Genomic DNA, 13,474 nt, shown 5'->3' on the forward strand with positions numbered 1-13,474 from the left:
CCTTCCTGTTCTTGCCACCAAAGTAGATAACCATACATTTATCCACATTAAACTGCATCTGCCATGCATCTGCCCACTCAGCTAACCTGTCCAGGTCACCCTGTAATCTCGTAACATCCTCCTCACATTTCACCCTGCCACCCAGCTTCGTATCATCCAAAATGATGGAAGTTGTCATCAACAGCGCTGTCAAGCAGCACCTGATCAGCAATAACCTGCTCAGTGACCCCCAGTTTGGGTTCCACCAGGGTCACTCAGCTCCTGACCTTATTACAGCCTTGGTTCAAACACGGACAAAAGAGCTGGATTCCAGAGGGGAGGTGAGTGACAGCCCTTGATATCAAGGCTGCATTAGACTGAGCATGGCATCAAGGAGCCCTGGCAAAACTGGAATCACCAGAGAAGGCAATGGCCTAGTGGTATTATCACCAGAATTTTAATCCAGAATTCAGCTATGTTCTGAGGACCTGAATGGGAAGCCAGCTACAGCAGGTGGTGAAACTTGAAAACAATTTTTTTTAAAATCTGGGATTAAGAACTTGAAATCATTGTCAATTGTCAGAAATATCCATCTGGCTCACTAATGTCTTTCTGGCAAGAAAAACTGCCATCCTCCCCTGGTTTGGCCTACACGTGACTCCAGACCCACAGCCATTTGGTTGACTCTCAATTGCCCTCCGAAATGGCCTAGCAAGCCACACAGTTGTCTCAATCCCTCCAAAGTCTTCAAGAAATGAAACCAGACAGACTACCTGGCATTAACCTAGACAATGCCTGAAACAATCCTGTCAACACTGCAAAGTCCTCCTTACTAACATCTAGGGGATACTGCCTAAACTGGGAGAATGTCTCACACACTAGTCAAACAATAGCCTGACATTCCTCATTCCTGATGAAGGGCTTTTGCCCAAAACGTCGATTCCCCTGCTCCTTGGATGCTGCCTGACCTGCTGTGTTTTTCCTGCATTACATTCTCCAGCATCTGCATCCTCACCCGTCCAATAGCCTGACATTGTCATACCTCATGGATTCTTACCAGACACCACCATCCTTAGGTACATCCTGTTCCAACAGCAGGACAGACTCAATAGATGTGGTGGCACAGTGGCATACAGTCACGAGGGAGTTGCCCTGCAAGTCCTCAACATTGATCCCTCTGCTGATGAATCAGTATACCTCCATGCTAAACAACATTTGGAGGAAGCAGTGAAGGTGATAAGGGTGCAAAATGTACTCTGGGTGGGGGGACTTCAAAGTCCACCACTAAGAGTGGTTCGGCAGCAACATTACTGATTGAGCTGTTCATGTCTTAAAAGACTTGGCTGCTAAATTAGATCTGCAGCAGGTGATGAGAGAACCCAAAAAGAAGGAAACTTTACAGCCCAGGAATAGGTCCTTTGGCCCTCCAAGAATATCTCTGCTTATTGAGTTTGTGAATTAAATACAGTGTCCCTGCCTCAGTCAGTGCTACTGGGTCAGGGAATGAAATACAGTGTCTCTACCACAACACATTAGAAAAAACTTATATGTTTTAATTCATTCATGGGATGAAGGCATCGCTGGCCTGCATTCATTGCCCATGCGTAAGTACCTAGAGGGCAGTTAAGAGTTAACTACATTGCTGTAGGTCTAGAGTCTCATGAAGGCCATTTCATTCCCTAAAGGACATTAGTGAACAAGATGGGTTTTTTTACAGTCATCATTAGACTTGTAAATTCCAGATATTTATTGAATTTAAATTTCAACATCTGCCATGGTGGGATTCAAACCCAGGTCCCAGGAACATTACCTGGACTTCTGGTCAAGCGATAATACCACTACGCCATTGCCTCATCTCACCCTTACCAATCTGCTGGCTGCAAACACATCTGTCCATGACAGTATCGGTAAGAGTGACAACCTTCACTCTTTTGGAGACGAAGTCCCACCTTCTCATTGAGAATCCCCTCCATTGTGTTGTGTGGCACTATCACCGTGCTAAATGGGACAGACTTGGAATAGATCTGGCATTTCAAGACTGGGCATCCATGAGGGTCTGTGGGCCATCAACAGCAGCAGAACTGTACTCCTGCTTTCTAACATTAGCAAATTTGCTGATGATACAAAGCTGGGTGGCAGGGTGAAATGTGATGAGGATGATAGGAGATTACAGGGTGACCTGGACAGGTTAGGTGAGTGGGCAGATGCATGGTAGATGCAGTTTAATGTGGATAAATGTATGGTTATCCAGTTTGGTGGCAAGAACAAGAAGGCAGATTACTACCTAAATGGAATCAATTTAGGTAAAGGGGCAGTACAGAGCGATCTGGGTGTTCTTGTACACCAGTCAATGAAGGTAAGCATGCAGGTACAGCAGGTAGTGAAGAAGGCTAATAGCATGCTGGCCTTCATAACAAGAGGGATTGAGTATAGAAGCAAAGAGGTGCTTCTGCAGCTGTACAGGACCCTGGTGAGACCACACCTGGAGTACTGTGTGCAGTTCTGGTCTTCAAATTTGAGGAAAGACATTCTGGCTATTGAGGGAGTGCAGCGTAGGTTCACGAGGTCAATTCCTGGAATGGCCGGATTACCTTACACTGAAAGACTGAAGCGACTGGGCTTGTATACCCTTGAGTTTAGAAGACTGAGAGGGGATCTGATTGAGACATATAAGAGTATGAAAGGATTGGACACTCTGGCAGCAGGAAACATGTTTCCGCTGATGGGTGAGTGCCGAACCAGAGGACACAGCTTAAAAATACGGGGCAGACCATTTAGGACCGAGATGAAGAGAAACTTCTTCACCCAGAGAGTGGTGGCTGTGTGGAATGCTCCACCCCAGAGGGCAGTGGAGGCCCAGTCTCTGGATTCATTTAAGAAAGAGTTGGATAGAGCTCTCAAGGGTTTTGGAATCAAGGGTTATGTGGATAAGGCAGGAACAGGATACTGATTAAGGATGATCAGCCATGATCATATTGAATGGCGGTGTAGGCTCGAAGGGCAAAATGGCCTACTCCTGCACCTATTGTCTATTGTCTATTGTCTATTGTTCACTCTGCGACTCCCTCATCAGGTCCACATTCCCTCCAACCCCTCCACTATACCTGGCACCTTTCACTGCAACCACAGGAAGTGCAACACCTGCCCTACACCTTCCCTCGCACCTCTGTCCAAGGCCCCAAACAATCATTCCAAATCCAGCAGAGATTCACCTGCATGTATTCCAACCTGGTCAACTGCATCCATTGTTCCTGATGTGGTCTCCTCAATATCGGAGAGACCAAGTGTAGACTCAGGGACCAGTTCACGGAGCATCTGGGCTCCGTATGCTCCGATCAACACCACCTTCCGACTGCCAGCCATTTCAACTCCTCCTCCCACTCCGCTGACGACATATCCATCCTGGGGCTCCTCCACTGCCAAAATAAGGCCACACAAACTGGAGAAACAATACCTCATATTCCACCTTGGGAGTTTACAGCCCAATGGCCTTAACATAGAGTTCACCAGTTTCAAAATCTCCCCACCCCCAACCTCATCCCACCTCCAGCCTTCTTTTTTCTCCTCACCTCCTTGACCGGATCTAACCTGTCCATCTTCCTTCTCACCTATCCACTCTACCCTTCCCACTGACCAATCAAAATCACGCCCCCAACTGGATCACCCATAAACATCCAACCTACCTTTCCTCCAGCCCACAATTTTCCCTCTGTTTATTCCCCTATTACACTATTGTTCTGTACCATACATGGTTTTATCGTATGCGGTAAAATTTCCAAGTCTTGTGTACATTACAATATTCAGTCTGCTTATGGGTCTCCATATAATTTAAAAAGTGTGCTTCATAGCAAAGTATAAAGTCCATGGTTAACTCTCTATCAACATGCCCTGACTCCATGCACAGACTTCCCACTTGGTCTCTAACCTTTCCCTGATTATTCTCTTGCCCCACCCACCGATATACTTGCAGGATATCTTAAGATTCTCCCTGATCTTGCTTGCCAAAGCTTTTTCATGCCTCCTCTTTGATGTCCTAACTGTTTTCTTAAGAACACCACTGCATTTCCTATACTCCTCGAGGGCCTCTATTATTCTGGTCCCTTTGTACCTGTTATACATCTCTTTTTTCCTTTTTATCCAGTCCTGAATATTCCTAGCCATCTGGGCTTGTTGCTCCTACAGTTCGTCCTAAAGTGAACAGGTGGGTCTGTTCTGTCCTCTTTTAAACTGTTCCCACTGCTCTGCTCTCCTATGGATTTATACAGAAGTAACTGTTCCTAGGCTACTTTGGCCAGATCTTGCCTTATTTTAATAAAAGCAGCCTTCCCCCCAATCCTAAACTCATTTTTCCTGATGATCTTTTTCCTTTTCCATGAGGAACTTAAAGCATATGCTGTCATGGTCACTATCACAAAAATACTCCCCCATTGCCACCTCAAGCACCTTCATTCCCCAAAATTAGCTCCAGCACTGTGCTGTCCCTCCTTGTCAATTAAGATACAAATCAAACACCACATTATATGCGGTTGTTCCACTTTAAAACCAAAAGGGCTGAAGGGCCTGTTCCTGTTATGAACCCTCAACTCATTGATTAGATGCTAGTCATAGAGTCATAGAGATGTACAGAAACAGACCCTTCGGTAAATGCTGACCAAATATTCTAAATTAATCTAGTCCCATTTGCCAGCACTTGGCCCATATCACTCTAAACCCTTCACATTCATGTATCCATCCAGCTGCTTTTTCAATGTTGTAATTGTACCAGCCTCCACCACTTCCTCTGACAGCTCATTCCATACACACACCACCCTTTTATGTGAAAAAGTTGCCCCTGAGGTCCTTTTTAGCTTGGCAAGAGATGCATCTGGTTCTGAAGCTCAAATTTTCCAATCTATTTCCAAGTTGCTTTTGCAGTCTTATCCTTGGTTTAGTTTGTAACTGTCCACCAACATTTATGAGTGCATGTGGTAGGATTACAGAGCTTCGATTTGATTTATTGGTATATCTTAGCTCTGTCTGTAGCAGTGCTGCTTCTGCTGTTAGAAAGTAAGTGGTGTACTTTCACAGGGCGGTAACTCATGTTCAGGGATGTTAGGTGCTGCTTCTGTCCTGCTCTTCTATTCTCCTCATCAAACTAGGGCTAATCCCCTGGCTTGGTGATAATGGCAGATTTGGGTTGTGCCACACTATGAGTCTACAGTTTGTGGTTAAATATAATTCTGCTGCTGCTGATGGCTTACAGGAGATGTCCAGTTGTTAGTCCCTAGATTTTTTCTAAATATAAACTTTAGAACATAATAAATCTATCTCATTCAACACAGGTGGCTGTGCCACATAAAACAAAGGAATGTATCTTCCCTATAAAAATGAATCTTAATTGTCACAAGGAAGGTGCAATGTCTAATCCTACCAGAAGTATTGCAAATAGATACAACTACAACAAGTACATGGTTGAAAATGAAGTCAAGTAGATTCTCCCCATCTTGATGTTTTTACAACCACCTGTCACAGGTCCAGTTTGGTAAACTCAACCAGCCTAGTTAGGAGAGGGCCTACTTAGCCAATGTTCAGCTGGGCACTGAAGTCCTCCACCCAGACTACATGCTATATCACTTAATGACTTTTCATTATTGTGCTATGAGGGAGGAAAGGGTTAACTGGGAGCCAGTAGTCAGGTAGCTGGGCAGGAAGCAATAACTAATCAGCAGCAACAATCTTCACCTACCTTGAGGCTCTCAACAGGGTTGGTAACATTGAACTTGTCCATGGTGTTGACGATGATGGCAGGAGTTGTGAGGAAGAAGAGGAGCAGGAAAAGAAAGATATTGAGGAGTGTGCAGCGAATCCACCAAGTGCTACCTTGTACCGACAGATTTTCCCTAACACAAAGAAAATTACATTTTACACAATTAGCACAGCATGTACAGCAAATATATCATGACTTTCACCTTTAAAGCATCCAAAGGGACTTTGAGGGAGTTTTCAAACTGAGGCAGATGAAGATGTAGAAGCTTAATGGTATAACAGTTAAAATTGAGCATGCTCAAGTGGCTAAAATTAGGTAAGTGCAGATCTGGGAGAGGATTATGGGGCGAGCTGAGAAAAGAAAGCACAAGGAAGGACTTCAGAACCTTATAATCAATATTTGACCAGGAGGCAGTGTAGGCAATCAAATACAAGGGTGATAGGTAAATGATTCTTTGGGAGGAACTGGGCATAAGCAGCTGAGATTTGAATGGATGCAAGTCCTTTTTCATTCATTCATGGGATGTGGGCATAACTGGTTTGGCTAGTAATTACTGCCCATCCCCAGCTGCCCCTTAAGAAGGCATTGTTGAGCTGCATTCTTGAACTACTTCAGTTCATTTAGAATAGGTCAGAAGTCAGACAACACCAGGTTATAGTCCACCAGGTTTATTTGGAATCTCAAGCTTTCGGAGCGCTGCCCCTTTGTCAGGAGAAGTGAAGGGAAGCACACAGACACAGAATGTATAGGCAGAGAGATCGAAAGATAGTACAAATGGTATGAGTGAGGTGACAACAGGCCGAATAATAAGTCTCCGCAGGTGATCAAAAGTGCCAGATGGTGTGAGTAAAGTGTCAGCAGCTGAATAACAAGTGAAGGGATGATCTATAATCTGATTGAGGCAAAGAAATAATTACAAAAAAATTAACAATTAAGTGGTACTGGAAACAAACCAAAGGGCTGGAATAACATGTTAGGTATAAAGGTCGCATGCCGAGAGTCTAACCAAAGTAACAAGTAATCCAAAGTGTACAACTAGTTAAGGTAGAGAGATCATAACAATTTATCAAGGTGATGGTGTTAAAACAGGACAGTGAGGAAGATGTTACAGATACAGTACAGTACGGGGGTGGGGGTCACATATACATGACATGAACCCAAGATCACGGTTAAGGCCACATTCAGGGGTATGGAACTTGGCTCTCAGTTTCTGCTCGGCCATTCTGTGTTGTTGTGTATCTCGAAGGCTGCCTTGGAGAACGCTTACCCGAAGATCAGAGGCTGAATATCCTTGATCACTGAAATGTTCCCGAACTGGGAGGGAACATTCCTGTCTGGTGATTGTTATGCCCTGTCCATTCATCCATTGTCGTGGTTTTTCCATCATCCATATTCTCAGCTTGCACTCAGGATACAGTGGACCAGCTAGGAGACGTTGCCAAGCAAAAAAGGCAACAGAACCAGGCCACCTACAAACAGACCAAGAACTGGAAACTGGAGAAATTTGGCATCACCACCACCATAATGGCTGAAACTGGTACTGCCACAGGGAAATCAATCATCAGCTGGTCTGACCACACTCTTCAACCACATGAAGTGGAAGTTATTGGCCATGAAATTCATCAGGTGAATGAGACTCCAGGAGTTCTTTCACAGACGCCAAGGTATCAGCAGCGAACAAACCAATGAACCAGAACAGTCAACAGAGAGATCCTCAGTGCAGCGACCAAAGAAGGAGAGTCGAATTGGACTCCTCCAGAAGGCTGTTGCCCTTGGTTTGACATGTATGCTGACGCCATGAGGAGATGCATTAATGCAAGATTCATCAGCTGAGCTCACGAGATAGCACAAAACATCACCCAAACACAATGCAATGCCATTCATGCTCTCAGGAGCAAGTGCAACATCGTCATCAAACCAGCAAATAAAGGGTGAGCCATTGTCATACAGAATAGAACGGACTATTGCAAAGAAGCATATTGACAACTGAACAACCAGGAACATTACAGACAATTGCCAATCTAACCAAAGAACACTTCTGTCAACTCGAAATCCTAATCAAGATCTTTGATCCAGATCTTCAGAGTATCCTGTGCACTCCCATTCCACATACTTCTCGCAAAGGTGACTTCTACTGCCTTCCAAAGATACACAAAGCCAACACACCTGGGCATCGCATCGTATCAGACAATGGGATTCTTTGTGAGGAATCCTCTGGCTTTGTGGAGGGCATCTTGAAATCCCCAGCTTCTGTCGTGATACTGCAGACTTTTTACAGAAACTCAACACCCACTGACCAGTCAAACACGGAACATTCCTTGTCACAATGGATGTTTCAGCACACTACACCAGCATTCCCCATAATGATGGCATCACAGCAACAGCCTCAGCACTCAATACCAACATCTGCCAATCTCCACGCACCATTGTACAACTCGTCTACTTCATTCTCGACCACAACGTCTTCACTTTCGACAACCAACTTTTCGTCCAGACACACGCAACAGTCATGGGAATAAAATGTGCACCTTAATATGCCAACATTTTCATGCACATATTCAAGCAAAACTTATTTACTGCACAGGACTTCCAACCAATGACATACACTAGGCACACTGCCGACATTTATTTCCTTTTGACTCATGGCAAGGAATCACTGGAACAAATAATTCTTAGACACACATGTCTATCAAGGATGAACACTACAGTATCTCACTCTACCACAAGCCCCCAGATCACCTCACAATGCTGCACTTCTCTAGCTTCCACCCTAAACATATTAAAGAAGCCATCCCCTACGGACAAGCCTTGTGTATACAGAGGATCTGCTCAGATGAGAAGGAACGCAATAGACACCCAAAGATGCTGAAAGAACGGAAAACGATGCTCAATTCATCAATCGCTAATTCTGACGAGCAACAGCGAAAAACCGCAACAATATCCTCAGAACTCAGATACAGGACATGACTGAGTACCCTTCATCATCCAGTAATTTCCCAGAGCACAGAAACTGCTCAATGATGATGAACATCTCATCTAGGTTATCCCTACACCTCCACTTCTCATCTTCAAACAACTGCCAAATCTTAAACAGACGTCCCTGCTGATTACACTTGCAGGAAGTGCACCCATCTCCAGCTCCTCCAAGACCGTGTTAGGGAACTGGAGCTGGAGTTGGATGAACTTCGGATCATTCGGGAGGCAGAGGGGGTCATAGATCGGAGCTATAGGGAAGTAGTAACTCCAAAGATGGCAGATAGATGGGTGACAGTGAGGGGGACTGGGAGGAAGCAGCCAGTGCAGGGACCCCCTGCGGTCGTTCCCCTCAAGAACAAGTATACCGTTTTGGATACTTGTGGGGGGGACGACTTACCAGGGGTAAGTGACGGGGCTCAGGCCTCTGGCACGGAGCCTGTCCCCGCTACTCAGAAGGGAAGGGTGGAGAAGAGCAGAGCAATAATAATTGGGGACTCGATAGTTCGGGGCACAGATAGGCGGTTTTGTGGGAACGAGAGAGACTCACGTTTGGTATGTTGCCTCCCAGGTGCAAGGGTACGTGATGTCTCTGATCGTGTTTTCCGGGTCCTTAAGGGGGAGGGGGAGCAGCCTGAAGTCGTGGTCCATATTGGCACCAATGACATAGGTAGGAGGAGTGCTGAGGATGTTAGACAGGCTTTTAGGGAGCTAGGTTGGAAGCTCAGAGTTAGAACGAACAGAGTTGTTGTCTCTGGTTTGTTACCCGTGCCACGTGATAGAGAGTCGAGGAATAGGGAGAGAGAACAGTTAAATGCGTGGCTACAGGGATGGTGCAGGAGGGAGGGATTTTGGTACTTGGATAACTGGGGTTCTTTCTGGGGAAGGTGGGACCTCTATAAACAGGATGGTCTGCACCTGAACCTGAGGGGCACCAGTATCCTTGGGGGGAGGTTTGCTAGTGCTCTTGGGGGGGGTTTAAACTAACTCTGCAGGGGCATGGGAACCCAGACTGTAGCTTTAGGGTGCAGTACCTGGAGTGTAGGGAGGTTAGGAATATGGCATCAATCTTAAAGGAGGGTGCCTGTAAACAAAAGAGTGGCTTGAAGTGTGTATACTTTAATGCCAGAAGTATACGAAATAAGGTAGGTGAACTTGCAGCGTGGGTTGGTACCTGGGACTTCGATGTTGTGGCTATTACAGAGACATGGCTAGATCAGGGACAGGATTGGCTGTTGCAGGTTCCAGGGTTTAAATGTTTTAGTAGGGTCAGAGGTGGGGGCAAAAGAGGGGGGAGGTGTGGCTTTGCTTGTCAAAGATAGTATTACAGCGGTGGAAAGGAAGATGGACGAAGATTTGCCATCTGAGGTAGTTTGGGTTGAGGTTAGGAATAGGAGAGGTGAGGTCACCCTGTTAGGAGTCTTTTACAGGCCTCCTTATAGTCCTAGAATCGTTGAAGAAAGGATTGCGAAGATGATTCAGGAGAAGAGTGACAGTAATAGGGTGATTGTTATGGGAGACTTTAACTTTCCTGATATTGATTGGGAAAGCTATAGCTCAAGTTCGTTAGATGGGTCAGTGTTTGTGCAATGTGTGCAGGAGAGTTTCCTGACACAATATGTAGATAAGCCAACAAGAGGTGAGGCCATACTGGATTTGGTTCTGGGTAACGAACCAGGCCAGGTATTAGAACTAGAGGTAGGTGAGCACTTTGGGGACAGTGACCACAATTCGGTGATTTTTACTCTAGTGATGGAGAGGGATAAGTGTGTACTTCAGGGCAAGAGTTATAGCTGGGGGCAGGGAAATTATGATGCGTTGAGGCATGACTTAGGATGTGTGGATTGGAAAAGTAGATTCCAAGGCAAGAGCGTAATTGATATGTGGAACTTGTTCAAGGAGCAACTGTTGAGTGTCCTTGATAAGTACGTACCTATCAGGCAGGGAGGAAAGGGTCGTGCGAGGGAGCCGTGGTTTAATAAGGAGTTGGAATCCCTTGTTAAATGGAAGAGGGCGGCCTTTGTTAAAGATGAGGCGTGAAGGTTCAATGGGGCGATTGAGAGTTATAAGGTAGCCCGGAAGGACCTGAAGAGAGAGCTAAGAGCAGCAAGGAGGGGACATGAAAGGTCCTTAGTTGGTAGGATTAGGGAAAACCCTAAGGCTTTCTATAGGTATGTTAGGAATAAAAGAATGACTAGGGTAGGAATAGGTCCAATCAAGGATAGTAATGGGAAGTTGCGTGTGGAGGCTGAAGAGATTGGGGAGGCGCTGAATGAATACTTTTCGTCAGTATTCACTCAGGAACAGGACATTGTTGTCGATATGAATACTGAGGCACGAATAAGTAGAATGGATGGCTTTGAGATATGTAGAGAAGAGGTGTTGGAAATTCTGGCAAGGGTGAAAATAGATAAGTCCCCTGGGCCTGATGGCATTTATCCTAGGATTCTCTGGGAAGCAAGGGAGGAGATTGCAGAGCCATTGGCCTTGATTTTTGTGTCCTCTTTGTCTACAGGAGTAGTGCCAGAGGACTAGAGGCATCTGGAATATTGTGTGCAGTTTTGGTCGCCATACTATAGGAAGGATGTGGAGGCACTGGAACGGGTGCAGAGGAAGTTTACCAGGATGTTGCCTGGTATGGTAGGAAGATCCTATGAGGAAAGGCTGAGGCACTTGGGGTTGTTTTCATTGGAGAAAAGAAGGTTTAGGGGTGACTTGATAGATGTGTACAAGATGATTAGGGGGTTAGATAGGGTTGACAGTGAGAACCTTTTTCCACGTATGGAGTCAGCTATTACAAGGGGGCATAGCTTTAAATTAAGGGGGGGTAGATATAGGACTGATGTTAGGGGTAGGTTCTTCACTCAGCGAGTCGTAAGTTCATGGAATGCCCTGCCAGTAGCAGTGGTGGACTCTCCCTCTTTATGGGTATTTAAGCGGGCATTGGATAGGTATATGGAGGATAGTGGGTTAGTGTAGGTTAGGTGGGCTTTGATCGGCGCAACATCGAGGGCCGAAGGGCCTGTACTGCGCTGTATTCTTCTATGTTCTATGTTCTATGTTCTAGACCATAATTCACAGTAAACTAACCAGTCTTCAGAACATCAACCATAACACCATACATCCCTGGCATGGGAACCTCTGCAACACATGTCAGATCATTGACATGGATACTACCATCACACGTGAACACCGCTGACCACGTAAATGCAGATACTGATGTGACTTGGCCAATGTTGTCTACCTCATACCCTGCAGGCAAGGACGTCCCGAGGCATGGTATATTGGCAAGACCATGCAGATGCTACGGCAACAGATGAATGGACAAAGCACAACAATCATCAGACAGGAATGTTTCCTCCGGGTCAGGAACCAGTTAGGCGGTCAAGGACATTCAGCCTCCGATCTTCAGGTAAGCATCCTCCAAGGCGGCCTTCGAGAGACACAACACAGAATGGCCGAGCAGAAACTGGCAGCCAAGTTCCATACTCATTAAGATGGCCTTAAATGTTTTAGAAATCTTTGATGAAGTGACCAGGAAGGTTGATGAAGGCGCACTCACACCAGCACTATTACAGCCCAGGCACACCCACACTAGCACCGTTACAGCCCATGCACACCTACACAAGCAGCGTTACAGCCCAGGCACACCTACACTAGCACCGTTACAGCCCAGGCATACCCACTCTAGCACTGTTACAGCCCAGGCACACCCACACTAGCACTGTTACAGCCCAGGCACACCCACACTAGCACTGTTACAGCCCATGCACACCCACACTAGCAGCGTTACAGCCAAGGAACACCTACACGAGCACCGTTACAGCCCAGGCATACCCACACTAGTACCGTTACAGCCCAGGCACACCCACTCTAGCACCGTTACAGCCCAGGCACCCCCACACTAGTACCGTTACAGACCCGGCACACCCACACTAGTACCGTTACCACCCGTGCACACCCACACTAGCACCATAACAGCCCGTGCACACCCAACTAGTACCGTTACAGCCCAGGCACACCCACACTAGCACCATTACCGTCTGTGCACGCCCACACTAGCACTGTTATAGCCCGTGCACACCCATACTAGCAGCGTTACATCCCAGGCACACCCACACTAGCAGCGTTACAGCCTGTGCACGCCCACACTAGCACTGTTACAGCCCGTGCACGCCCACACTAGCAGCATTACACCCCAGGCACACCCACACTAGCACTGCTACAGCCCAGGCACACCCACACTAGCACTGTTACAGCCCAGGCACACCCACACTAGTGCTGTTACAGCCCAGGCACACCCACACTAGCACTGTTACAGCCCAGGCACACCCACACTAGTACCGTTACAGCCCAGGCACACCACCAGTACCGTTACAGCCCAGGCACACCCACACCAGCAACGCCCCAGCCCAAGCACACCCACACTAGCACTGTTACAGCCCGTGCGCACCCACACGAGCAGCATTACAGCCCGTGCACACCCACACTGGCACTGTTACAGCCCAGGCACACCCATACTAGCTCCATTACAGACTGTGCACACCCACACTAGTACCGTTACAGTCCAGGCACATCCACAGTAGCACCATGTCAGCCCAGGCATACCCATACCAGCACTGTTACAGCCCGTGCACACCCACACGAGGGCTGTTACAGCCCAGGCACACACACACTAGCACCGTTACTGCCCAGGCATATCCACTCTAGCACTGTTACAGCCCAGTCACACCCACACTAGCATCGTTACAGCCCAGGCACACCCACACTAGAACC

At 46.7% G+C, this 13,474-nt stretch overlaps 1 protein-coding gene across 4 annotated transcripts in view; it reads right to left on the minus strand.

Moving 5' to 3' along the window:
- The window catches only part of tmem63c (transmembrane protein 63C), a 400,240-nt gene that overhangs the window by 108,484 nt on the left and 278,282 nt on the right, over nucleotides 1-13,474 (minus strand). For all 4 annotated transcript variants that reach the window (XM_072567924.1, XM_072567925.1, XM_072567923.1 and 1 more), the window contains one exon: nucleotides 5,705-5,858. In XM_072567924.1, the coding sequence (XP_072424025.1) occupies nucleotides 5,705-5,858 (154 nt within the window). The remainder of the gene's footprint in view (nucleotides 1-5,704; nucleotides 5,859-13,474) is intronic.

The sequence above is a fragment of the Chiloscyllium punctatum genome, chromosome 4, assembly GCF_047496795.1.
Source record: "Chiloscyllium punctatum isolate Juve2018m chromosome 4, sChiPun1.3, whole genome shotgun sequence".
NCBI lineage: Eukaryota > Metazoa > Chordata > Chondrichthyes > Orectolobiformes > Hemiscylliidae > Chiloscyllium > Chiloscyllium punctatum.